General features: G+C 41.4%; 1 protein-coding gene across 3 annotated transcripts in view; it reads left to right on the top strand.

The window, feature by feature from the left end:
• Window positions 1–14772: 14772 nt before the first annotated feature.
• The window catches only part of nrp2b (neuropilin 2b), a 94646-nt gene continuing 83967 nt past the window's right edge, over window positions 14773–25451 (top strand). For all 3 annotated transcript variants that reach the window (XM_046053738.1, XM_046053736.1, XM_046053737.1), the window contains exon 1: window positions 14773–15643. In XM_046053738.1, coding sequence (XP_045909694.1) covers window positions 15568–15643 — 76 coding nt within the window. In that variant the 5' untranslated portion in view covers window positions 14773–15567. The remainder of the gene's footprint in view (window positions 15644–25451) is intronic.

The raw sequence follows: 25451 nt of genomic DNA, 5'->3' as shown, positions 1-25451 counted from the left end.
TCTGTTTTATTATGGCACCATAAAACTCTGGAGTGAGAGAAGAACCCTAAAGAGATAGAGCTGTAAATAGACAAGCTGTGTGTGACTGTGCGTGTGTGTGTTGGAGAGGTAGCAAAAGAGAGTGAGAGAGATGCTTCATTAAATCCTTTGTATTTCATCCTGTGCCTTGTTCTAAGGCCATCCAGAGCTATAAAGGAAAGAGAGAGAGAGAGGCAGATGGAAAAGACAAAAACATAAAAGATTGAGCTACAGTGGTCCTTTCTATTCTCATCGACTCCCTCCATCTTCGACTCCCCATCTCATCTCCTTTTTCTTGTCAATAAATCTGCTAAATCTACCCTCCTTAACTGCATTGCTTGTTAGACATAGAAAAACGGAAAAGAAAATAGTCATTTTTGTACAGCTCATTTATAATTTCAGAGCTTTGTATTAGCTGTGTTAGATCCAATATATTCCTTTGTTTTGGTTAAATGGTCTGGAACACAAGTTCACAAGTTCAAACCACTCAGTTATTTCTTGTCTTCTTTAAGGCTTCTCTAGCAAAAGTCATACTGTTTGCACCTTGTACCTACATACTGCACCTTGTTGTTAATGGAGCAAAAGTACCCCCTTCAACCGCGGTTGGCTCTGGTAATCGCTAAGAACTGCAGTTCAGTATACTTGGCTATTAAAAGAGAGAAGACTTTAAGGATGAGGACTAAGAAATTGGTTTTGCAATGTATATCTGGTTTACTCCCCTACCTACGATAATGAGCAGTGTTTGAGTCAGATGGTCGCCTACACTGAGTTATGGTCCTCTTTAAGGTTTCTCTACCTCCTAAAAGGGATTATTTCAAAGTCATGTGTCATACATTAACAACATTTTTAAGATGCCACATGGTAAAAATACTAATATGCACACAAATGTATGCACATACACTCATGAGCAAACCTGAACATGGACAAATGAGAGAGGTGAGAGATGTTTAAAGCTTTGGGACTTTATATCAGAGAGATGGACAGAGGGCGAAGGGGTAGAGAAAAAATAAGAGGGAAGAGGGAGAACGGGAAAATACAGTGGAGAAGGAGGAAAATTACAGGAAGTCGTAAACAAAGCGAGGAGGAGAGATGATAGATGAAGATCACATGTATTGGCCATTTAGCAAACGGCATTGATATACAGTTGTTTTCCCCTCAAAACAAACACACTCAGACAACAATATCTACTTATCAGAAAACTCAATTATCATAGCTGTTATTACCGTAAAAGAAAGCTGTCAACGTTTCAACTTCAGTGACAAATGAAAAACTTTGCGGTCAATAGATAATGCTCTTGTTTGTAATCATCTATAGTCCTGTCAACAAGAGCTTTTAAATTTTTGGGGGAAAAAGTGTGCCTTGCTTTGTGTGCGTGTGGATTAATTCGTGCTCTTTGTTGTGTCGTGCTAAATGAAAGACAATCAGTCATTTGGGTTGACTGTTATTGACAGTGAGCGCATTCATCCCTTTGCCTGTTCATCAGCACATAAATCTTAAAATTAAAAACGATTTCAAGACAACAATAGTGGTTTTGTTCATATATGTTTTTATTGTTCAGTCACGGTGCCTGCGGCCTGTCAGCAGTATTTGATGAGTCTTTGACCCAGATTTCTGCTTGATGGATTAATGATCAGACATGATCACTCATGTCCCCTGTTAGCGATCTAAAGGTGACCTGACACCAGGGCATGTTACTCTCCCATGGTCTGGTGTGAGTGCGTGTGCATGTGCACATGTGTGTTTGCTATTTTGTATGCGCTTTAGAGACAGGGCACGTGTTCTCTGCAATGTGCTCAGTCAGGCTTGTATGATAGCATTATATGACCATAAGAGTGTGTGCGTGTGTGTGCTTGTATCTATCTTCTTCTTTCGGTGTCATCAAGCCATTCAGTGCCACATGACAACATTACACAGTAGTATTTATGTGTGTGTGTGTGTGTGTGTGTGTGTGTGTGTTTGGCGTCTGTTAACACTCTTTAGTAGGTCTGGGAAATGAAACAGCTGTTGACCCCCTCTTCTCTTCCACCCATCTCAGACGCTGTCCATCAGCCAACGCTCCTCAATCAATTAGCGTCGACTAATGTCTCCATGTGTGTGCGGTGTGGTGGGGGGGTGGTGGTGGATGCGGTCAACCATCTCATTGAAGTGGCAGCCCCAAATCAAATTTGTGAGCCGGTGTAGCAACCCCTCATTTCCCTTTCTCATTTTTTCTTGCAGTACACACACACACACACACACACACACACACACGGATACAGAAATATAGATGTTGAATGAAGACATAAGTACACATTCACACAGAAATGCAGGGATTTTCCTGCATAGAGAAATTTTTGGTGACCCCTAAAGACGTTTTAGCGAGCGCCAAAGGAAAATCACCAGCGCCAAAATGCTAAGAAAAAAAAATACTTTTATTTATTTAGTTGACGCTTTTATCCAAAGCGACTTACAATTGCTATACATGTCTGAGGTCGCACACCTCGGGTTAAGTGTCTTGCTCAGGGACACAATGGTAGATGGGTCACAGTGGGGGATTGAACTTGGGTCTCTCACACCAAAGGCATTGTCTTACCCATTGCACCATCACCAACAATGATGCCATAGCATTTTGAATCCTCAATTTTATCAATTTATCAAACAACTGAGTCACCTCTCCTCCCGTCCACAGCCACTATATTTTACACGTGCAGCTGGTGCAGGATTTATAAACCAGCTGCTGCGTTGGTTTGACTGCGCCTGAACGCTCCGCTATGAAGCAAGCGTTAATGGGAGACATGACTCTGCACCCCTCGCATTAACTAGAGTATTTCTACTTAGGTGAGAATGCGTATGACAACAAACTCCTGCTGTGTGCTACATATGTGAAAGGGCAACTGGTATCGGTCTGGACATTACAGCTAGAGAGCCAGCGGAGCCTAAAAACTGGATAGCCTGTGAGCTGTGCTTGAAGTGGACCGGTAGCCTACTCATCGGTACGCAGTATTACATTTTACTCTTTGGCATACCGTGACTTTTTCTTTAATACCGGCACTTCTCACAAGCTGCTGCTCCTTTTTGCAGAGAAAGAGTAGTGCCCTCTCTATATCAAGTTCTCTGGGCACTATTTGATGCTCACCTGTTCCCCTGTTAATCTCTGTCAGCGGAGACAGAAGAGGGAGAAGTTTTAATACTCCCGTGTGCATAAAGGGCAGACTATCCAAATAACGTGTAACCTGTTAATAGGGTAACTCACTGCCTTTACTTTACGTGAACTGATCATGCTTACTGTTGTGCATGGTCACCCCCTGAAAGGCCCATTCTGAGCCAGGAAAAACCCTGAAATATACATACAAGCGTGCGCGCACACACACACACACAGATTATTATGGTAATCTGAAGACTCCAGGTGCTAAATCTACCAGCTGCAGGAAATAGGATTTTACTGGAAGCAATACCATCCCTCCATCCCTCCATCCATACCCAGCCAGACATATGTCTGTGTCTACACACCCTTTTAACCTCGCTGTCTTCTATTTATTCACTTATTTGCATTCATCATTCCTCCCTACATCACAGTTTTGTCCCTCCGTCCCTCCATCCCTTCGTCCCTCCATCCATCCATCCATCCATCAGGTCGGCCAGCCAGAGATCCATCTCTCTATCCTTTCCTCAGAACCATGCTGAGAAAATAGGATTTTCTCCAGAAAGCAACTGTGTATTCCTCCCTTTCCCTCAATCCTCCATCCATTCACATGTCCCTTTATCTCTGCCAGACAGCAAAAATAGGATTTTCCCTGGAAGTAACTCCAATTATTATACCCCCCCCCATCCACATCTGATCCTCGCTTCCTCTTCCTCCCTCTTCCTCTCTCTTTCCTATAAATAAATGCGTAACTACAACTGTACATTTGTTCCCCTGTAACTCCCTTCCTAATTTACATCATCAAAGTGGCAATCCTAAAGTTTGTCATTTTTGAATTTTGGTTTCTGTAGGTGGGGTTATTTTTAGTGTCTGTTATTACAGCGCATGCTTACTTCCCACTTGTGCCTTTATTCCAAACAAACACATAACTTCCCGTATGCCACAGGGTGCATCACCATTGTCTTATACCACAATGAATGAAGCAAAATGGACTTTCATTCATGTAACTATTCACAGATGACAGCCAAATAGGACTACTACCAACAACCCATGCCTGCTTCTCTCTTTCATACATCTTTTTTATTTGGTCATCAGCCCTGCAATGGACTGGCGACCTGTCGAGGGTGTACCCCGCCTTTTGCCCAATGTCAGCTGGGATTGGCTCCAGCCCCCCACGACCCTGTACACAGGATAAGCAGTTGACCATGGATGGATGGATGGATGGATGGATGGATGGATGTTCAGACCAACAATAGCACTGTAACGTGGGGGTTCGCTGTTAGGTGGTTGGAACACTCTTTATGAGAAGAAACAACAGGATGGAGACGGATAACTTTCTTACGCAGCACTTTACTCTCCACACCTCGTCAGCCCCCCCTCACAACAACAACACTTCCTTGTCCTCCCTCTCACATGACTGAACTAACCAATCAGGAGCTAGCAGGAGTTAGACTGAAGTAAATGCAAAGAAAACACAGAGGTAGATTCTGCTTAATATCGTAGCTGATTTACAGATTCAAATGTAATGATTTAGATACCAACTGTGATACAAATAAAAATGCAGTGAACTGAGTAAACACTGTAAATATATTTTTAGTAAATTACCTCAAAAATATGAATTAACTTAACTTCTCTTACATTAACTCTTACAGCACTTTATTAAAAACCTTGTTTAGTGTGTTTACACACAGTTAGATAACTCCAGCAACACTTGTAGTATACAGAATCACTTTAATGTGTGACTGTATTGTGTGTTATTACAAGCCTAAACGTGTTAGTCTGAATCTTGTAATGTGAATGGTGTAATACCATTTACCTTGCAAGATGTGAGATGAAGGACTAAATGATTTTAGCTGTGAAAACTTGACAGTTGTAAAATTGCATCTCTGCTGTGCTGTTTTGTGCTTCAGATAAACCTTGAACCTCATGGATGCATTGCTAAACTCAACTTCCTGACTTTTATTTTGTCTGTAAATCCCACACCGACACAGCCTCTTTTCACATTCTTATTGTCAATCTTTACATGACCGAGTGTAATATTCCTCTCAGTCTCCTTTACACCTTAAACGAAAATTTCTGTGTGCAGATACTGCGAAGCCAAGCCATTTCTTCATCCCTCGGTTCTGCCAACCTTCCATCCCATCTCTCTCTTCCTACCGTCAATCCCTCCCTCCAATCCTATAAGTATGGTTGCATAAAGGTCAAAATATTTTCCATTTCAGTCCTCTATAGGAGACGGAAATGTCACCCGTACTGTATATGAGCTTCAGAAAAGCTTGGAAATAAGCTGTGTGGACAGGGCAGGCTCAATGGGAGCTCTCTCTCTCTCTCTCTCTCTCTCTCTCTCTTTCTCTCTCTCTTCCTCAACGATACAAACTGCATAAGAACAATCAACCCCATGCGTTTCATTAAACAAGTAATTAAAGCGTATGTGTGTTTGTGTTAGAAAAATTAAAATGTGTTAAAAATTAAGATAAATGAATAAATAAAACAGTAAGCGTGTGTGTGTTATTATAATAGAATATTAAACATTTAAATAAAACAAATAGATAATACCTCTCTCTCTCTGCAACATAGGTGTAGTTGGTGTTTCACTTCTAGCTTTCTGTCATGGTAAAACATGATCTTTGCAACTAATAGTCCCCAGGTAAATAAAACAAGCTCAAAAGAGTCCTGAATTGTTTGTGTTAAATTTCCTTATTTGTATGTGTGTGTGTGTGTGTGTGTGTGCGTGTGTTTGCTTGTGTGTGATTGACTATTGTTTCCCTTAATTACAAGCTAAACAACAGCCAGATCACTTCAAAGTGTTTACAGTCAACATTAGCATACAGGGTATTGAGGAAGGGGAAAAAAGGAAGGAAAGAATAGAGTTAGAATGTAAGATTAAAGCTAAATTGGGATTTAACTGTGCCTCCTATAAGAAAGTGGTGCGAGGTAGAGTTGGAAAGGAGAATGTAAAGGGTATGAATGGAGGGAAAGAGTGAAATAGAAAGAGTGAGAAAGACAGAGGGAGAAACTTCATGTTGTAACACACAAACGGATGCAGTCTGTGTAATTATCCCTTTGGGGTTAGAGGCCATTTTTATCAGTGGTTTCCTGACCAATCATCTTATCAATGATCAGAGACAACTCTGTCTCTGCATTTGTGTGTGTGTTGGTGGTGGTGTGTGTGATTAAGCCATTACTGATAATCCTGTCAGATAGTGTCGGCTAAAACAGCAAGGGACTCCCCCCGCAAAAAAAAACTCCGATGTGCTTTCTGCAGCCCAGAGGATCTACTCCTCAAACACAGTCAGACACACTCACACATCTCCGTAAGGCTCTTGTTATTGATCCTGCCATTAGACAGAGAAGGATGTGAAGACGCTGTACATCCTGTCGTTGAAAGTATGTGTGTGTGTGTGTGTGTGTGTGTGTGTGTGTGTGTACTACATACTAGTGACCAGTGACCCGTGCTTGTCTGTACAGTGTTACAGTTGAGTGACTTGCCCATAAACAGGTCTGTCTTTTGTTTCTCTTTAACAATACCAGCTCACATATAACTGTACTGTCCGCAATAGGAAGGTAGTGGAACGTGAAAAATGTGTGTGTGTGTGTGTGTGTGTGTGTGTGTGTGTACGAGTTTGTTTCCCATTCACAAAAGTACAGTTTGTTCCAATTACTGAAGTTCTATTGGTGGTGCCTTACATAAAGAAGAATGGGGAGACTAATGAACTGATCTGAAGTTAGAATAATAAAAGGCTGAGGACAACAATAGAGGTGGATGAAAGGGGGGACAGAGCTGGATGGGTGTGAAGGGAGGAGTGTAAACAGGGTTGTCTCTCCTCTCCCTCCTTTCTTTTCACTATAAGCTGTCTTGTCTTGTCAAACAGTGACTGATGGTGCTAAGCACTGTACCTCAGCTGTCACACCAAAACCATGTAACTGTAAAATGTCTTAGCGCCAGTGTGTTTCCAAAGAACACACAGATTTTGGTTCTGCACGGAAGATAAAATCCTTAACTAGTTAATGCTGTAGCCAGTTCATGAAAGCTTTTTGTTTGGTTGCTGTTGTAGCCATTGTAAACACCCTGTATTCAGTTAAGGTGGCCATGTACTCAAACAAAACAAGGTTGGACAACGCATCATCCTCCATGATGAAAGAGTGAAGTTGTACATACTATTTAAGATTAGCTGACTTTAAAATTTGGACATGCAGCTGGGGAAGGAAGGAAGTCTGAAGTCTGACTCCTTCCACACATGCGCAGTAGATCAGTTGGTGCCCTGGTAGCGTAGCGACCGCTCAGTCACAAAAATTGGGAGGCTCGCGGATGTCCGCACAGAGCCTAGACGTACACCCTCTGATGACGTTTTTTTTGTCACGCGGACCCTAGTGGTCCCTCTACTACATACATACATACTACACATACTCACAGACGCAGAAAGTGTAACACTTGCTTTAGAAAGCCAAAAGATCAATGATCAGGCTGCAGAAAATAAAATATGAAATTTACATGTGGCACACATTTAGCTGCATCTCCCAGTGTGTAAAAACTGTATATGCCTCAGTCCACTTACAGGTATTGTCCAGACCTGCACAATACCTTTAAGTGCAGCCAACACAGAGGCGATCAGTGTGATTCAGCAGTTCACAACAGTAGAAGAAAAATGTTGAAAGTGGTGATGAATTTGCAGTTTACGTTGAGCGGTTTTACACCTCTGCAATCTCTAATGAAAGTGGGCATTAATGACTGTTGGAAAGTTGGGCCCCCCTGTTTAAACATTGGAAGAAGATTTTCACCGCTTTCAGGCAGTTTGAACAGATTGTCTTTTTTATTTAGCTGGCGCTTTTATCCAAAGCAACTTACAATTCCTATACTGTACATGTCAGTGGTCGCACGCCTCTGGAGCAACAAGGGGTTAAGTGTCTTGCTCAGGGACACATTGTTACAGTGGGGAGTTGAACCCAGGTCTCTCACACTAAAGGCATGTTTTTTATCCACTGCACCATCACCACATATACACAGAGCATTATATGTCTTGTATTTTTATTTCAACTTCATCATTGTGAATTCAATAGGAAAAGACCAGTAGTGAGCGCTTAACATGAAAACAAATTCAGTATAAAAGCACAATGATATAACATATACAGTGTATATATTTGTAACTAGACTTACAGGCAAAGTAAATTCCGACTAACTAACTCTTCTAAGTAATGTAGACAACCTCACAACTGCCATTAATCTTATAAACTTATAATCACTCTTCAGCTAAAAGTCAATTTATACAGGCACCTTTTCATTCCTAAACGTGTCAACCAACTGTTGTGACAACATACATTAAATCCAACGTCTAGTCTTAAATATTATTAACACTTAAGTTATGAGCCCAAGATTACTGCAGTTTAATTGCAGTCCATTTGAAAAAGACTTTATCAATTTGACACCTACTCCAAAAGCACAGTAACAGTTCAATTACAAGATTCTGACGAGTGGTTACAAAGTCAGTTTGACATCTTTGCATTGCCTATCATTTCCTCAGCAGTTAGCAGCACTAAGCTGCTGCTGCTGCTGTGCTACCAGCTGAGTCAAACATCCAGAGAGGACATCCTTATCTACAACCACGCAGAGAGAAAGAGAGCGAAGACACAGAGAGGGGGGCAAGGGGAAAAAATATGGTAAGCGAGCGCAGTAAATGAGAAAGTCAGACAGAGGGGAGACAAGAAAATGGTACAGGATGAAAGAGGCAGAGAAAAATACGAAATAGATGGAAATAAAGAGGCAAGAGAAGGTAAACATAGTTAAAGGATAGAGAGAACAAAAGAGGAAAAGAGAGACAGAATATATGGAAAGCTAAGAGAAAAAGCTGGACAGTAAAGTTATTAGAAAGAGCAGACATTTTTCACCGACTGTGCTCATCTCAGACTGTGATCCCTGGACACTGCTTGTTTGTACAATATGTGTCTATGTATCAGTGAACGTCTGTGCTTGTTTGTGTGTGTGTGTGTGGCTGTGTGTATGTTTGCCTCTCTCTATCACCTCGGTGTCCTTGCTAATAGCTGAGTGGACTCCCTGCAGTATCCACAGGCTGTACTGTGATTATTACCACTTAGTGGCACACCCACACAGAAACACACACATGCACATGGACATAGTATTATAGACACAAATGTCCACACTCATGCACACATGTACACACACAAAACACACATCAGGACAATAGTTTCTTCGGAAATGTGTACATATAATATACAGGTAAATGTGGAAAGTACATCTATTTCCACAATGTGTATTACAAGTATAATGTATGTTGATTTTTGTACTTGTCAGCTCCATGTGCGTCTTTTTACACATTCATCCATGTGGTTACGTGTCTGTGCAAGTGTGCATCTCTGCATGTGGGTAAATCTTCACAGATCTGTGTGTCTATATCTGTACTCTGCTGTGTGTGTGTGTGTGTGTGTGTGTGTGTGTGTGTGTGTGTGTGTCCCTGCAGCATGTCTCAGCTCTGCTGTAAATGAGTATGTCAGTGCAGCCCATGTTAACTGTTGACACACTAATTTACTGTGGCTTCCCGTAAGACCTCCTCAGTAATATGGCTTATTGATGAGGCCACAGGGAGTGTGCACGTGTGTTGTGTGTGTGTGTTTGCATTACTGAGTGGTTTCAGTGCTTGTGTACCCACGCCGGGGACGAAATATCTGCCGCACTACAGATAAATACGGTCAGTCCATGGGTGATGTATGCACACATAAATATTTACTCTCTGAGTGCAAATGTGTCTGTTTGTGAGGCATGTTGATATGTCAGTGGGTCAGGTAAAGAATGAAATGTGTGAATGTTTTTGAATTGCATAGGGAGTGTTTCAAATGATTAGATTTTTTGGACTCTGCATTTGCTCTAAACTTATGATTACTTTTTGTGGGAGGAAAAGAGAAGAGAGGGGAAGGAAGGAAACATGATCAGTGAGATGGGAGAGATCTTGAACAGGAAATTGGACAGTGGGTGAAAAACTGGACAAAATACAGCCGCTGCAGCGTCCCTGGAGTCTGGTGTCAACGTGTTAACACTATACACACTCACACACAGGTAAAAAAAAACATCTAATATGTCAAAGAGATCTTCCAACTATGCACTCAGACAGACATCTTTTAACTCTCCAACATGCAGATGCATAAACAAATATTTATTCATAGGCACACAAACACACACACACACACACATGTATATGCACAGAAGTGAGGAGAGTTTGATAGACACAGAGCTGCTGGTCCCTCTGAGATCAACACATTCTTCATGTGCCATTAACCTCATAGATGGGTGGAGGGAGGGAAGCAGTGGTAAAGTGGTAATCCAGAGGATTGGGAGAAATCTCGGTGGGCTGGTAACATTTTGGTGGTTATTTTGGATCACTGAGCGGCCCGTTCGCAAAGTGACACTGCCCTGAAAATACCTGATATCTCAAGAGTAAGAATCTTGATATTCAGTAGTGTTTTTGATGAACAAAAAACAACAAAGTTTGCAGAGGGCAGCACAAATATGTTGTTGCAAAGTTGCAAATATGGTAATGTTATTATCACATTTCACATTCAGGTTTTGTGTCATTGTACTTCTGTCCCTAGCTTGCTGCTGAGCCATCATTTCATAGTACATCATGAATAACAGGAATCCGTAGAAATTGCTATGGTGATCACAAGGGGAAGGAGAGAAATGACTTACTGCAAAGACTCCACAAGTTTTAAACAGCCCCGTTCTAAGACTGAATTAAGGTTACTCTCAATATAAGTTCAGAGTGGAAGTCATTTTTTCAGTTTCTATGGTAGTTTCTAAGTTGATTTTTTTAAATTCAGTATCCACACGTTGTTTTGGAACTGGGTCAGACAGAAGCTTTTATTCGTTTGTGGTTCATTTCTAATACTTTATTTTTGCGGGACCCTTTAGACCCTTTACTAATATTGCTGATTAAGAAACTAAATAGAAAAGGAAAAACAGCTTCATGTATGGGGGGTCTGAATGTGGTTAGTCTGCATCGCTTAACTCCCAAAAGTGAATCCCTCTTGGGATGGATGGGGAAAAAGAGAGTGTAGAATGGCAACGTGTGGAGAGAAGAGAGGAAAGGCGAGGAAAGGAAATGAAGAATGAGATGAAATACAATGAAAGAGTGAAGGAAAAATAAATGTTAGAAGGTAAACAAATAGAAAATTTGGTATTAAATAAGGTATGAGTGAACAAGGAAGGAAAACTTAGATATGAACAGGTGGCAAAAATGAGATGCACAACAAGGATAGTGTTGAAAAAACAAAACAGCACATTTAGAAAGCAATGAAATGATAGAAATGAATGCATAAAATCATTCATCAAATCAACTGAACAAGAGAGAGCGATAGAGGATGCAGTGTGTCAGCAAGGTGTGGACAGGGCCAGTAGTGCCTGTCGACAGGCCAGCAGACAAGTTCTTCCCCTGACGCAGAGCGAGGATCACCTTACCCTCCACTGGTTTCACAGCTCTGTTGTAACTGTGACGGCCCCTGTGTGGCCAGAGTGTGTGTGTGTGCTGGGTCAGGTACTGCATTTACCCATGCTGACCTATCCATACGGTGTTTGTGTTCGAGGAGCTCATTGCCGTGCCTCCCCAGATCTGGAGCACTTGGGCCCAGTGCTCCACCGGAAAGAAAAGCTCCACCTTCCAGACTGTCTCGCTGTCTCTCATCTTCCCTGCCAGCGGCTGCACAGTTTTGGTTTTGTTTAATTTTCTGTTTTACTTTTACACCACAAAACTTGACACTAGGCACACATCCAGAAACACAGCCCAACATATTCATTAACATGCTATGACCTTAGACCGTTGCAGGTTTTCATTGAGGGAGAAACACTGGGACTGTGTGAGCACAGGCAGCTTCTCTGTCCATTCTAAAATGGATTCTCGGTGATGTCAGTGGTGACTTATGGGAAACCCAGTCCATTGCTTGGCAAGCAGAAAAGGTGTCGTGGATTAGCATATCTTAGTTTCACAACATACTGTTGCAAGTTATACAGAAGAATGCGTGAAGGGAAAGCCCAGAAGGCTTGGGTCCATGTGGTAGATTGGTGTAAATTCAGAATCATTCGCAAGACATTATTGCTTACTTTTCCTGTCCAAATTCTCCCAGCCACCTTGTGCATACTAAGATTTTAGACACTTTTTACATTCAGCATGCTCTGTTCTCATGTGATACCTAAACACAGATTATGATTTCACTTCAATTTAAGGACTGTGGATTACATTTATTAATTTACCTGACACTTTTATCCAAACTGACTTACATTTGCTATACATGTCACAATAGGGGTTGAGTGTCAGGGACACATTGGTAGATGGGTCACCGTGGGGAATTGAACCCGAGTCTCTCACACCAAAGGCATGTGTCTTACCCACTGTGCCATCACCACCCCCATAAAACATTGTTTTCATGTAAAACTTTGAATTCGAATTAAATAATATTTTAATGATGAAATAAACATCACTGCTTAAGGTAAATAAGGCTGTTTTTGGTTCCTACAAAGTTCACAATTTCAAGCTTAAAGGACAGGACAGGACCGTACCGGACGCAATTTGCTGCCCCTATCTGTTCTTTATTGGTCAAAATAAGACATTTCTAATAACTCAGTGGAATGTTACATTGATATTTGCATGTGATTTCTCAGTTCTCTCAACACTTGACAGATTCCAGTTGGACTAAGGTAGGTTTAGTTTCAGTGGAGAGACACAGGACGAGGGGTGAGAGGGACCGGTTAAAGAGTTTGTATGACTAGAGGGACCAAAGGAATGAGTACGGTGACTGTTACTCTCTCTTTCACACACACACACACACACACAGACCTGTCATGGAAAAAGAACTTAATACCTTCAGACCTCCAGAGATGTTAGGAAACATCTGAGTGACAGTTTGATGATGTGTATGTGAGCCTGCGTGCGTGTGTCACATGTCACTGTCCTGAAATGAGACCAGTCATTCACTCACAATGGTAGTTTTAGGCCTATTACAGTAAAAGTAAAACTGATCAGGAAATTATAATATGGCTGATTTACACTCCTAGCTCCCTCAGCCAGGACTGTGAAATAAATGTCACTGTTTAAGATTGCTTGTTCTCAGAAACGCCTGTGTCACAAAAGTTCAGACTGACTATAAATAATTGTGTTGTGAAAAAAAAGCATCAGCAATCGTGTGTTTTTCTTCTCTGTGGTGGTTTAAATAGGGATTTTCTTCCCACGAGATAACTCAGTGCACTGCAGGAGTTTTACTGAGTGGTCAATGGTGAGTTCAGCTGTGTCATTATGGCCTGTATGTGTGTGCATCTGTGTGTGAATGTGTGCAGGGTGTGTCCTGGGAAGGCAGTGCGTGAGCCAAGATTTGGTTAGTTTTTCAGACCACAAGCTTTGGTGTTGCTACAGGCTTTAAAACACACCTCCCACAGACCTCCTCCCTGTATTATACTACTGAGAGGGAACGAGAGAGAGAGAGAGAAAACCAGAAAAGAGAGTGAAATTGTATCACGTTTGAAACAATAGGTGTGCAAAAATTCATCCAATTCCCGTGAAATTCCCCCGGCTATTTGCCATTCAGCCCTATTTGTGTGTGTGTGTGTGTGTGTGTGTGAACATGTCCATGCCTGTGAACATGTTGATTTGTAAGTGTGTGTATGTGTGTGTGAGTATGTCAGCGTCGTATTGCTGTCTATATCTTGTTGTATAGATTCTATTTGCAACTGACCTATGTCCCCTTGGTAAACAGCTTTTTGCATTGGCCTGCAGACAAGAGAGTGTGAGTGTGTGTGCAGGAAGGTGTGAGTGAATGTTTTCATTTAAGAGCTCAACCATTTTTACCACAATGGCTGCTATGCGTGACAAGTAATTATTTTTCACAGAAAAGAAAATTCTGCTGTTAAACTTTATCATAAGTCTAATATTATTAGTCAAGTATTTTCGGTATTTGATTACTTAATTACTCATCATAATCTTTTCCGTTTTCATCGTTTTATACATGCACATGGTCGGTGTTTCCGTAGTAATGCTATAAACCAGCATTACTTTCCTTTTAAAGCTCCCAGCACTAGTACAAAAGCTCATAAAGCTGTGCTGTGGGCCCCTTCTTTCCCTGTGTTCTGCCTTTCTTATTTCCACCTCCCTCTATTCAAAGGGAAAGGTGGAGGGAGAAAGAGAGAGATGGGAAGGACATAAAAGAGGAAAGGAGGGAGTACCTAGATAGAGAAAGGAAAGGAAGATGAGTGAAATGGGAAGATAGGTAGAAGATAGAAAGATATAAATTTGATATAAATGTACCACAGGGAGAGAGTGGGAAAGATACAGAAAGGTACAAGAGGGTGAGGCAAAAAGAGAGGGAGAAGGGAGTGAAAGGGAGATGAAACTGCTCTTTAATCAGTGAGGGGGCTATATGGAGGCGGGCCGAGGTGCCTACTGTAATCCGATACACGATCGCGCGCATGGCGTGCACGCACACCGAGACTGGGGACAGAGTGAGCAGTCCTGCCCGCTGCCACAAACCCGGCGGAGATCGGAGGGGAAGGAGCGCACTGCCGGAGCTGCCGGGAGAGGGAACGAGAGAGAGAGACATACTGAGCGTTGAGGAGAGAGAGAGAGAGGAAGGGAGCGGACATAGAAGAGCGTGTTTCAGCGAGGAAACGCAGTTTGCAGGAGGAGAGAGGAGAGGCTGCACGTTTATTTTCTCCCGATCAGTTTTACGCACGCACGCCGGAGCTGCCTCATCCAGGAGATCTTGTGTTATCTTTTGCGCAAGAACGAACCGTTATCGGGACAGTATGTTAAGAGGGAAATCCATGGGATTTTGTTTCTTTTTTAATAATTTTACCAACTAGTTGCGCAATTTGGGAAAGACAGCCAGAGCAAAAGATTTGGGGGGTTTATCGAAAGGAGGAGGAACCACTCTAGTTACTTTTTTCAGATTTTGTCAAACTCAATGGTTGCATTTGTTCCTGGTGTTTTCAACCGGTGATTTCCACTTTGTTTGAAATTTATGATTTTGTCAACGACTGTGTCGGCAAGGTTTTATTCCCACGCGCGTTTTTACTGACAGGGGGACACAGTGCAGCCGGCTGCGCTCACCGCAATGGATTGTGAGGCTTTAAAATGTGTTTACAATAGAAATTGATTTCAGATCAATTTGCGCAGTTGTTTTTTTCCAAAAGAAGAAGCACACACTCACAAAGCTTGTACAAATACTGTACAAATACTGTTCAACCAGCGCAATATATTCTTGGAGAGCCCTGCGAACGCAACCCGACATTTGTGGTGGATTTGGGGCACTATTTGTGTTGCGCTTCAAATAAATAAAGAACTGGAAAAGGGGACTTTGGACTCGAGCTTTGTGTCAGATATACTGAATAAAACCACAGAGGAGGAGAAGAGGTGGTTTTCCACATCCGAGGGGAAAAGATGGATTTATTCGTATGGCTTTGTGGATGTTTACTGGCCTTTATTTTGCCTTCAGCAGTAAAAGCAGAGGAAGGAGGTAAGTTTGACACTTTTGCTGCCAGCTCAAATCACACTGTCACGAGTAGGTGTTAAATGGAAATTAAACCGCTTTTCCAGAGAACCTTTTCCTAATCCACATCACAAGTATGGTGTTAATATAAAACGCATCAGGGATGGAAAAGTTCTGTTTCCACGTCAAACCAAAATGCGTAATAAATGTAAAGATTCAATTTTTTGGGAAACCAAAATCATTAAGCACTTTGTGACAACGGGATACCCAAACCTGCCTTCCTTTTCAAATAATGCGTTGATAAACATTGTGCCGGTGGGACAGTGATTAGTTCAGTTTTTGCACAATTATGAGGGAGATCTCTGCTACAGGATCTCCAGTCTTGACTCGGTCGGCACCAGAGGCGGCAAGGTATTAAAAAAGTGATTAAACAACTTGTAATGAGTGATCAAAGTTAACAAGGTCAGTGACTTTTTTCTAACAAAAGCCTTAATTAATTTCCTGAAAGTCATTTGCGTTAGTTTTAAAGCCCGATGTCGCCCGTTTGTATAGGCAGACAACTTTCTAACAAAGGTGATTTTACAAATATCATCATCACCTGCACATTTTTCATCGTTCCACTCCTCTGCTGGCTTCACTCCGTCCAATAATAACTTCAGTATTTTGGGATGTTGGCTTGATGTCAATATTGATTTCTTTTTTTTTTTGTAGTCTTGAAAAAACATCTTAACCGTATACTGTGGATTTTAATGTGCAGCTTAATAAATGACTGTCCTCGGGAGAGCTGTTGAATAATGAAAAATCACTATAATGTTCCTATACTCTTCATATTGAGACTAATGTGAGTGCCAGTGGTCTGTAAGGTAGCGGCTCAATAGAATTTATAGTGACTTCATCGTACTTGTTTTATCTCTTAAGGTGTCCATGTAATGTACTTATTACATTCCTTGAAAGACTTTTACCTCAGGGCTGGCAGTTGCATGCAACAGGGCTACACAATATTATTGCCGGTTGTGCGAGGAGGTGGCTTGAATCTAACCGGGCTACTGTCTCAGTTTACCGGAGACCAGCACCGGCGCTCCAGATGCACGGGGGTCTCATTCTGCCTCCAACAACCGAGGATGCTGGCTGACTTGGTCTGTCACTCCCCGAGTCCGTGTGGGGTTTGTAGCTGCATAACACCCTGTAACACCCATCAGCAGTTTACCTTTGTGCATACACACAGGCTCTGATGTGTGCAACGGTGCAAGCTCTGCGATGTACACTAGATCAAAGGGGCAAGGCAAAAGACCTACGTTAAACGCATTACCAACGTACTTTGTACGTTTTTGTGCGTATACCAACAATCTTTACGCACGAGGCAGACACCGGAAAAATAATTTTTTACCTACATGTGGTGACGCAGATCAAGATATCAACACTTAAATTCGCTGCTAGCGTTTATGGGTAATTATGTCTCCTCCAAAGAAGAGTCAATTAACATAATATTTTACCGTGGAACTCCACTTATTATCATGTGCATAGAAGCAAAAACCCTGCTGAACTTGATGACCAATGTTTCAATACAAAAAGCCTGTAGACTGTGTCTACACAGTCTATAAACAAAACAGACTTAACATTGCAGAATAATTTTAATTTCACCTCAAGGCCCACTTTCTGCTTTGAGTCACGTGTGTGTAGTTAATTGCAATAGAGGGGACAGAAGAGAGTAGCTGTGGAGAAGTTAGTTGCATTATAGGTTTTATTGATTTAGGGCTTATTCAGGAGGTTAGTGGGGCTTTTGCAGATCTCATGACTTGGACTGAGTGGTCTGCCAAATGTTGTTTTGGAGAAAAACAGTGTAGGCTGAGCACAGTGGAGGCATTCTTTACATCACATTTCACCTCTGATGTGAAAAGATGCCATGGAAGGAACTGCTATGTGTGGAGATTTCCATGACCTCTAAATGTTTGGGTTTTCACAAATCAGTAATAACTGCTGAGACTGTGTGTAAAACCTACAGTATTTCCAAGCCTATCCTATCCAGAGAAATGACAACTGGTCGTTTGATCAATAGCTTGTTTAAAGTCAACGCCCAAGTGGGAAGTATGGAGTGAGGTTCTATTGCACAGCAAAATTTCAAAGGGAAGGTGTGGCATTCAGGGTAAATCTAGACTCCAGTTTCTACCAGCAGTCTTTTTTTAACCATGACTGCAAACTTTTCCTAAACTTAACCACAATTAGTTTCCTAAAAATAAGCATGTCTTTACACTATAAAATGCTAATATGTGTTGTTTTGAAAGGCACTGACAAACTTTCCTATTTTGATATGGGGACTTGTTGATATTCGGTTATTTCTCTGACACCAGAGTACCTGTTGACAATAGAGGAATCTTCATTTTTCGGGTGACCCCCCTCTAGCTCCTTCTGAGATCTCTTCGCTGCTACACTGAGAACCACTGGAGCACACACTCAGGCTCAGTGTAGGCTATGCACGACAAAGCTTCATCAGCAGTAAACTTTTACAGATGCCTCTGCTCCGTTGTCTTGGGAGAGATGAGCAAGGAAAGGATAGTGAGACTAAGAAGTATATATATAAATACAGAGAGAGAGGCAGGAGGGAGGAATGGAAGTACAGGGGGAGGAAGTAACAGAGACAGAAAAAGGCAGAGGGAAGCTGCAAAAAGAAGTGAACGAAACGGAAGAATGATTTTTAGCCTCGCTGTTTGATCCTGTTTCTTCATTCTGTTTGATCGCAGCTGTGCCTGGAAGGGAGATAAACGGACATAATTGGCCACTCAAGACCAGCTGTCTGCTTCCATAGTGTCTCTGCTCAAATATGCTGGATGATGAAACAGACTCACTGTGAGAAGTAAACTGGTAGTGTGGTGATTTGCCCACAGGTCTGCTCCAAGGACAGGTTTATGAGGCTGTTTTTGATGGCTCCAATCAACCTTGTGTGATTTTAGAAGTCTTCTGTCTTTTCCAGCATTTGGGTTGAAAAAGTCAACAACTCCACATAGGGACATAAATAACTTTGACATAGTTTTAAAGTCCACACATTCTGCAAATGGTTACATTTCAGTAGTGTGTGCTACAGTATAGGCAGCAGCCAGAGCAGGCAGCGGCATTCTTTGCTTTGTTTTGAATTGTATAACTTTATGTACACCAAGTATTCTGTCTGCATTATTTATTTTCTACCTTAGGGCTTTAGCCCCACATCCAACACGAGTAGTGCTGCTGCAGGGATGTAGGACTGGGGGTAAAAGGCGAGTACACAAGGCAGTTATGTGAGGAGGGCCCGCAAACTACTAAAATGAATAGGATGCAGGGAGGGGCCCATAGAGAATGCCTAGGATTCAGTATTTTGTGCCCCTTGGGGTCAGCTTGTAATAATTAAATGTTACATTGGTGTGGGTCATAGTGCTTTGTAAGCTTCAACTGGCCATCAATAAAACAAACCATCCATGTCATTTGTTCACACAATGGGGTTATACCCTGTTTTAGCTAACTACATAATGAATTGATTGCCACTAACACAGTTGTTCTTTGTAATTACTTTGCATTAGAAAGGATCCGTTGTTACCCTGAAATATTTCAGATATTATATTCTAGAAATAGGAATTTAACTGTATCCGTTCCTCTCACTGTAATTGTGTGATTTGGTGGATAATTACTCCATGCATATGAATATTGGCAAGCGTATTCCAGAAAGGCTAGAAATAAATCCGCACATTATGGGAAGTCAAACAGTAGAAAAGAGTGAGTGAATGAATGCTCAGTATTATGAGAAAACATACTGCAATTGGCTATAAAAAGAAGAGGCAATTAGTGCCTCTGAAATTAGCTCATCCATACATGTTTGTCTGTGTATTTCCCACATCTGAAATTTTCCCTCCTATATGAGTTTTTCTTACTTACTACTGTTTTTTCAGATGTGTTAGATGGTTCACTGATACAAAAGGCCAGGATATGTTTTAACAGTGTAGCTTGTGAATCTTCATCCCTGTACAGTGCCTTGAAACAATGACGCAATAACAAGAGAAAGCCTGAGCAGGAGAGGGCAAGGAACCATGAGCATTAGGTAGTGCAGAAGAGAGAGGGAAAGGGGGAAACAGGGAGGGGGAGAGCATGAGAGGGCATTAGTGAAATAAGAGGAAAGCAGCAGAGTGTGAAGCAGTAGTTGAGTGGAGCCACCTGCAGTAAACCAGCCCAGATTTATTCCTCCCCTCTGTCAAGCACAGGAGGGTTTCTGGACAAGGTAAAGTACATTATTAATAAATACTCTGATTACAATATAGGCAAGATATATACTTTTCTAAAAAATGATCTTGAAGAATGATTATTTTTCAGCTCCCACTGGTTTAATTCTATCAAAACTGTAGAACAAACCAGACAGTTTTGTACACAAAGAGGTCATGAAAATTATTTAATAATAGTAGCCAACTCAAATTAAAACCCTCTGCTAAATCCCTTTATTGTGATGGTTCGATTTAAATCTTTGTATGTGACAGAGTATGCTAATCTGTGGCAGGTGACACTTTTCTGGAGACTTTTTTTTCGAAATTGATTTCATTTCATTTTAATTATCCTGCAGGTAGCAGGTGTTCTCCACCAGGTTTCAGGATTAAGGGTTATCCTTATTCATCGAGTGACTCAGACTGCTATGTTTTTCTTCTCCTTTTTTTCTTTTTGAGGCACTTTTAAGTAATAGTACATCTCTGAAATATACCTTTAAATTAGCCACACAACTCTTAAAAACATGAATTTGGGGAGTCAAACAAGAGGCCTTATACTTCCCTTGGGACTGGTCCAATGACTTCAAAAAAACTAGTTTGCAGTGACTGAATAAACATTAAGCTAATTACGTTCGGCACAGTCTCTCTGTCTTTGTCTCTGCTCCTCGCTCGTCTGTAAAAGGGAAAGGACAATTAGTGGGTCCAGCAGGATGGTCTAATTACAGTTATCATGTCATTAGTAAACTGTTAGTATTCTAGTGTCTTCATTGACCATTGGTAATGACTGGAGTAATTAGAGAGGATGGGGAGATCAGTTTGTTTGCGAGCGTGTGTTCTTGTATTTGTACACGAGTGAATAACATGTCCTCGGAGAGAAGGGGAGATCATGGGAAACCTTCAAATGAGGACATTTGTCTGTCCTTGCTTCTTTCAAAAAAACATCACACGCCAAGACAAATGTGTGTGTTTGTGTGTGAGCTAAGCCTTCTGTGTCCTCAGTAGTCCCTCCAGAGCAGTGCCGTGCGAGGCCACAGGTTGTTTTCCTTTTTCTCTCTCCCTTCACGCTGAATCATCCTGTTGTTTTTCCTCTTTTCATGGCACTTCACCTCTCCTTTAATAGCGCACTCTGTCTCTTTCTCCACTCCTCCCTCTGGCAGTGTTTTCCCTCGCTCCGATTAAGAAACCTCCTTCACCTTCTTTTCGCCCCGACTTTGCCACGGTGCGAAATCCCTTTACTCTTTCATCCACTTATTCTTTTCTTTTTTAATTCTCCATTCTCTAAGAGTCTGTCAATCTGTGGCAATCTAGGTTTTCACGTCGTTGTTCTCACTGCCAGGAAAAGAATAAAGCTCAACAGTTGGAAATCCATTAATCTGGCTTGTTGTTAAAGTTTCATTCATAAATATCTTAAAAGGCTGATACATTGCATTAAGTGGGTTGTTGTATTTTACAGTTCCTAAATGCAATAACACAAATTCTTTACACAATCAACTATTGAGTATATTATGATGAGTGGTAACAGGCTCCAGGGTTAGAACGCAGATTCTTTGGTAGTAAAAGGTTTTAGTGCAAACATTTTCTAAAACTAAAACCTGAAGATGCTGCCAGGATGATCTTTGGATGTAGTTAAGAACAGTATGTGACATTGTTTTTATTACGTGGTTATGCTTTACAACATTGTGAATATCTTCGGTCGTAACTGGCTTTTACGGCACTTGAAGCGTTTCTTGCGATAAGAAGGAGACTTTTTTTTTTAGGGAGCCAGAAACCTACTTTACCAGTGCCTGTGTTTATTTAAACTTTATTTATATAAAGTAGATTTTATAGCAACGCACATTTTTGACTGAAACAGGAACAGACAGAGATGTAAACTACATACAAAGAAAGTCCCGCTGTGTCATCTGAATAATGTTTAGGTTTAGTAAAGCCCTAAAGTAAATGGGACCAGATAGGAACACGGGGCCCTTTTGGCTCTACAGACAAATCATGATGTAGCGCTGACGGGGGCATCAGATCAGAAAACACTTGTGTCATTCTAAAGGGCATGGCCATTTCATTTGGAGGACTTGTTGGATAGTTTACCTAAATGGTGCATCGTTTACAGAAATGTCAATTTATTCTGATTACCACAGATCATTTATCAGAGCAAACTACCCTTCTCTGCCAAACTGTTCTTCATCATACTGTTCTCCTTTGGTTAGTTTTTCAGTTACTCATTGCTATTCTCTCTGTTATTGATCTTAAATCTTTCTCTGTAGCTTCCCTTTTCCGCCATCATATTCTCTCTCCACCCTCTAAAGCCCCACAGATCAGGTAATGTCTTTGCTCCTGAGTTGAGAAGCTTGTTCTCACGTCAGTTCTTTTTCTGTATCACACACTCATCCTTCCTTTTTATGAGTCCTTGTCTCTCTTCTCTCCATGTTCCCATCACTCTTTTTTGTTTCTCAGATCCTTTGTAGTCCTCCACCATCCCTCTGTCTATTTTAAACACACTCTCTCTCTTCTCTCTGTAGTTTTCCACTGTGGCTTAATGCAGGGCACCTGGAGAAAAGCACAACCCCACCTGTTTGTGTGTCTATGTGTGTGTGTGTGTGTGTGTGTGTGTGTGCGATAGAGTTGTATTTTCTGTCCACTGAGCTTTTCTGAGCTGCTGACTTTCTCTTTTCAGATGATGAGAGACAGATGTTCTGGCACTCTCTTTTTCTTTCGTCCTGCTCTGACTCCTTCTCCCTTTCTTTCTCTCTCTCTCTTTCTGTCCATTCCTGAGGTTTCCCAGGTTTCGATGACTAAAAGCTCCTTGGTTTTGGTCCAAAGTAGACATTTCAGGCTGATATTTTCACTGTTTCTCATACACAGAGAGTCACACAAAAGCTTTTTACTGCGAATCTATCTGTATTTTCACCGTTTAAGGTAACAATGCCTGAAGCTCGCTGTGAATGCTTCATGATGCTGGACCCAAGCCATCCTTCTGAAAATCCATTGTAAACAGTAAGAAATGCAGGGAAATCAATGGGAAAAAATATCTTCGCCCCCTCTCAGGCTTTGATGCAGATGGTCTGAGTATACTGATTTAAGGACCTGCTTCCAACAGGGTAACAATAATGATAACGTGAGACTCACTGTGCTGAGTATCGGGGCCAGTGTTGGTGGATAATAAGTTGATCTGCCAAATGATAGCCTCTCTCCTAGCAAGCTCTCTGGTTAGCTGGGTGAGACACACTTTCTCCCTGTCATACACTCTTACTAAACCACTCATGCTTTCATTGTGGCCAATGAAAATGAATGTGGCCTATGGTCCAACTCATTAGCACAGTTCTCACACACGAGCAAATCGATTGTGACTGGCTGGAAAGTGTCCCTTTAGAGTCAAATCAGACTCCCTACTCTGAAGGAACATGAATCTGTAAGAGAGCTTAGAAACAAGGTCAGAAAATTTGCATTTGGGGCCAACAAACAAGGATCTAGTTCAATTTTGCAAAGCAGCTCCATGAGGAAGCGTGTGCTTTTCTACATGTTTGGGACTCGATAGTTTGTGTGCCCCTCTGTGTGCATGTTGCTGTGCATGCATTTCTTCTCACGTTTTTATGACATTTCTGTACTAATGCACCCGTGTGTGTGTGTGTGTGTGGGGGTGGGTGTAGAGGTATGCACATGTGGGGGAAAATTGCTGAATAGGTGTTATCAGGATGCAATACTGAACGTGGCAGAACTATAAATAATGCAGTGACCTGTCTTATATCCCTGCTTGACTGCTTAGCACCGTTTACTGCTGCTTATTCTGTGTGTGTGGTCTGAATTCAGTGATGTCTAAGCCAGAGGGGGGGAGAAGTGATGTTCAGCAGTTTGTGTTTGTGCGCTTGTTGTGAAGCTGTGGTCTAAAAACAAGCTCTCCCTGAAGATCACACATGCTGATGTGGTAGAGAGTGATGCTGTCTTGTGCAAAGTCGGGGGTCAAGAGGAGGGAAGTGTTTATTTCCTCTGTGATGGACCAACTGAGACAGAGAAAGTTGGTGATGTATTAGATGTTGCACTTTTGTTTCATCCTATGCTGATATTGTCTTATAAACAGAAGGTACCAACTCACCATAGAAGTTTAGTGCAGAGTCCAGTATCATGCCGAGTTTTGGGTCATTACAATTTTGATTTGGTTTTTGTAGGTTTGGCCATCGTGTCATTGGTTACCATAACATTTGTTACACCGACTATTAGCTCGAGTTTGGGAGCACAGCAATGTCTCTAAAACAAGTCCAATTGGGAAAATTATGTTTTAAGATTTAAAGCAACTGCAACACTTCTCTTTCCCTTCTTCCTTTTTCTCTCAACACCTACATTATCATCTTTCCTGCCTCACATCTCTTCTGCTCCCTTTCTTGTTCTCTCTTTGACAGTCTCTCCATCACAATCTCTCTTTCTCTCTTTTTCTGCCACTTTTACCTGTTTGATATTTCTTGACATGAATTCAGGCCTTTTCCTAACTCAGCATCTCCTCTGTTCTGACACACACACACACACACACACACACACAGACATTACACTTTCTTCCCAGCATGCAGGACAGGGTGCTGTAGTGTGGAATGCAAATTAGCATTGCTATAGATTTACTTTCGGAAGCTGTATTTATAGTTTCTTGGTAAATAGACATAACAATGGCTATGAGCTGTCCCTCCAAAAAGAAAAATGTTTCACTCCTCCAGTTTATCGGTCTTTCACTGCAGGAATTCTACATTATAATGACTGATGAGCTCAGCCTCAGCAGACATTTAAATGTATGTATATCTATGCGCATGAACCAAATAAGCAAACAGTGTTACATTTTCTTAAAATATGTTTAGTGGCACTTTATGGAAGAGGATGTGATGTCATCAATTTGTTTCACTTCCTGCCCTGTTTGGATGTGATAATCGTTGAATGGCTGTTTGTGTGTGTATGTGTCCCGAGATTGATAGACCCTTAAAGCAGAGCAGACATAATACTTCACGCACACACAGCGTCTGCCTCTCTATCACACCAGCCTTATTCATCAGAAACGTGGAGGTGTTGGCTTTATCGGCTGCGCGCCAGAGGTGAGGAGATGAGAGGAGAGGGTAGTTATTCAGAGTAGAAATATATAATAAAAAAAGAAGATAAACAGACAAAGAAAAGCACGCTATCGACATCCGCCCACATTTCATCAACAGAAAATCTAAGAATAATATAGATAAATGTATAAATCTTTTTGACACAGTCTAAAAAATCAAGCATATGCTTCATAAAGTGTAACTAAATGTGTAACTGTACTGGAATTAATTAGATTTTAAGTGTTATTGTGTCTACCCCCTCAACTGCAAATCCACTGGTTGTTTGTGGAGATGGTTGAAAGTAAGTTGAAAGATAAAGCAAAGTAAAGAGTAAAGTAGCCTATGAAAAAGAATAAACCTTCACTGTCTCACCTGGGGATTATATCTAATGAAAACACATTTGCAGTCTTCTCATTTTAAGACCCATCTCAATAAAAACTAAGCATGCATTATGAGTCCCAAGCAATAGATTATTAATCAGTTAAATTTCTAGATGTTTCCCCCTCGCACTGCATATCCCAGATTTTTCATTAGAGACAGTTAGCTACAGTAAGCGGTGCT

This window comes from Micropterus dolomieu, linkage group LG07 (genome assembly GCF_021292245.1).
Source record: "Micropterus dolomieu isolate WLL.071019.BEF.003 ecotype Adirondacks linkage group LG07, ASM2129224v1, whole genome shotgun sequence".
NCBI classification, from domain to species: domain Eukaryota; kingdom Metazoa; phylum Chordata; class Actinopteri; order Centrarchiformes; family Centrarchidae; genus Micropterus; species Micropterus dolomieu.
This window is presented reverse-complemented; position numbering and strand designations above follow the sequence as displayed.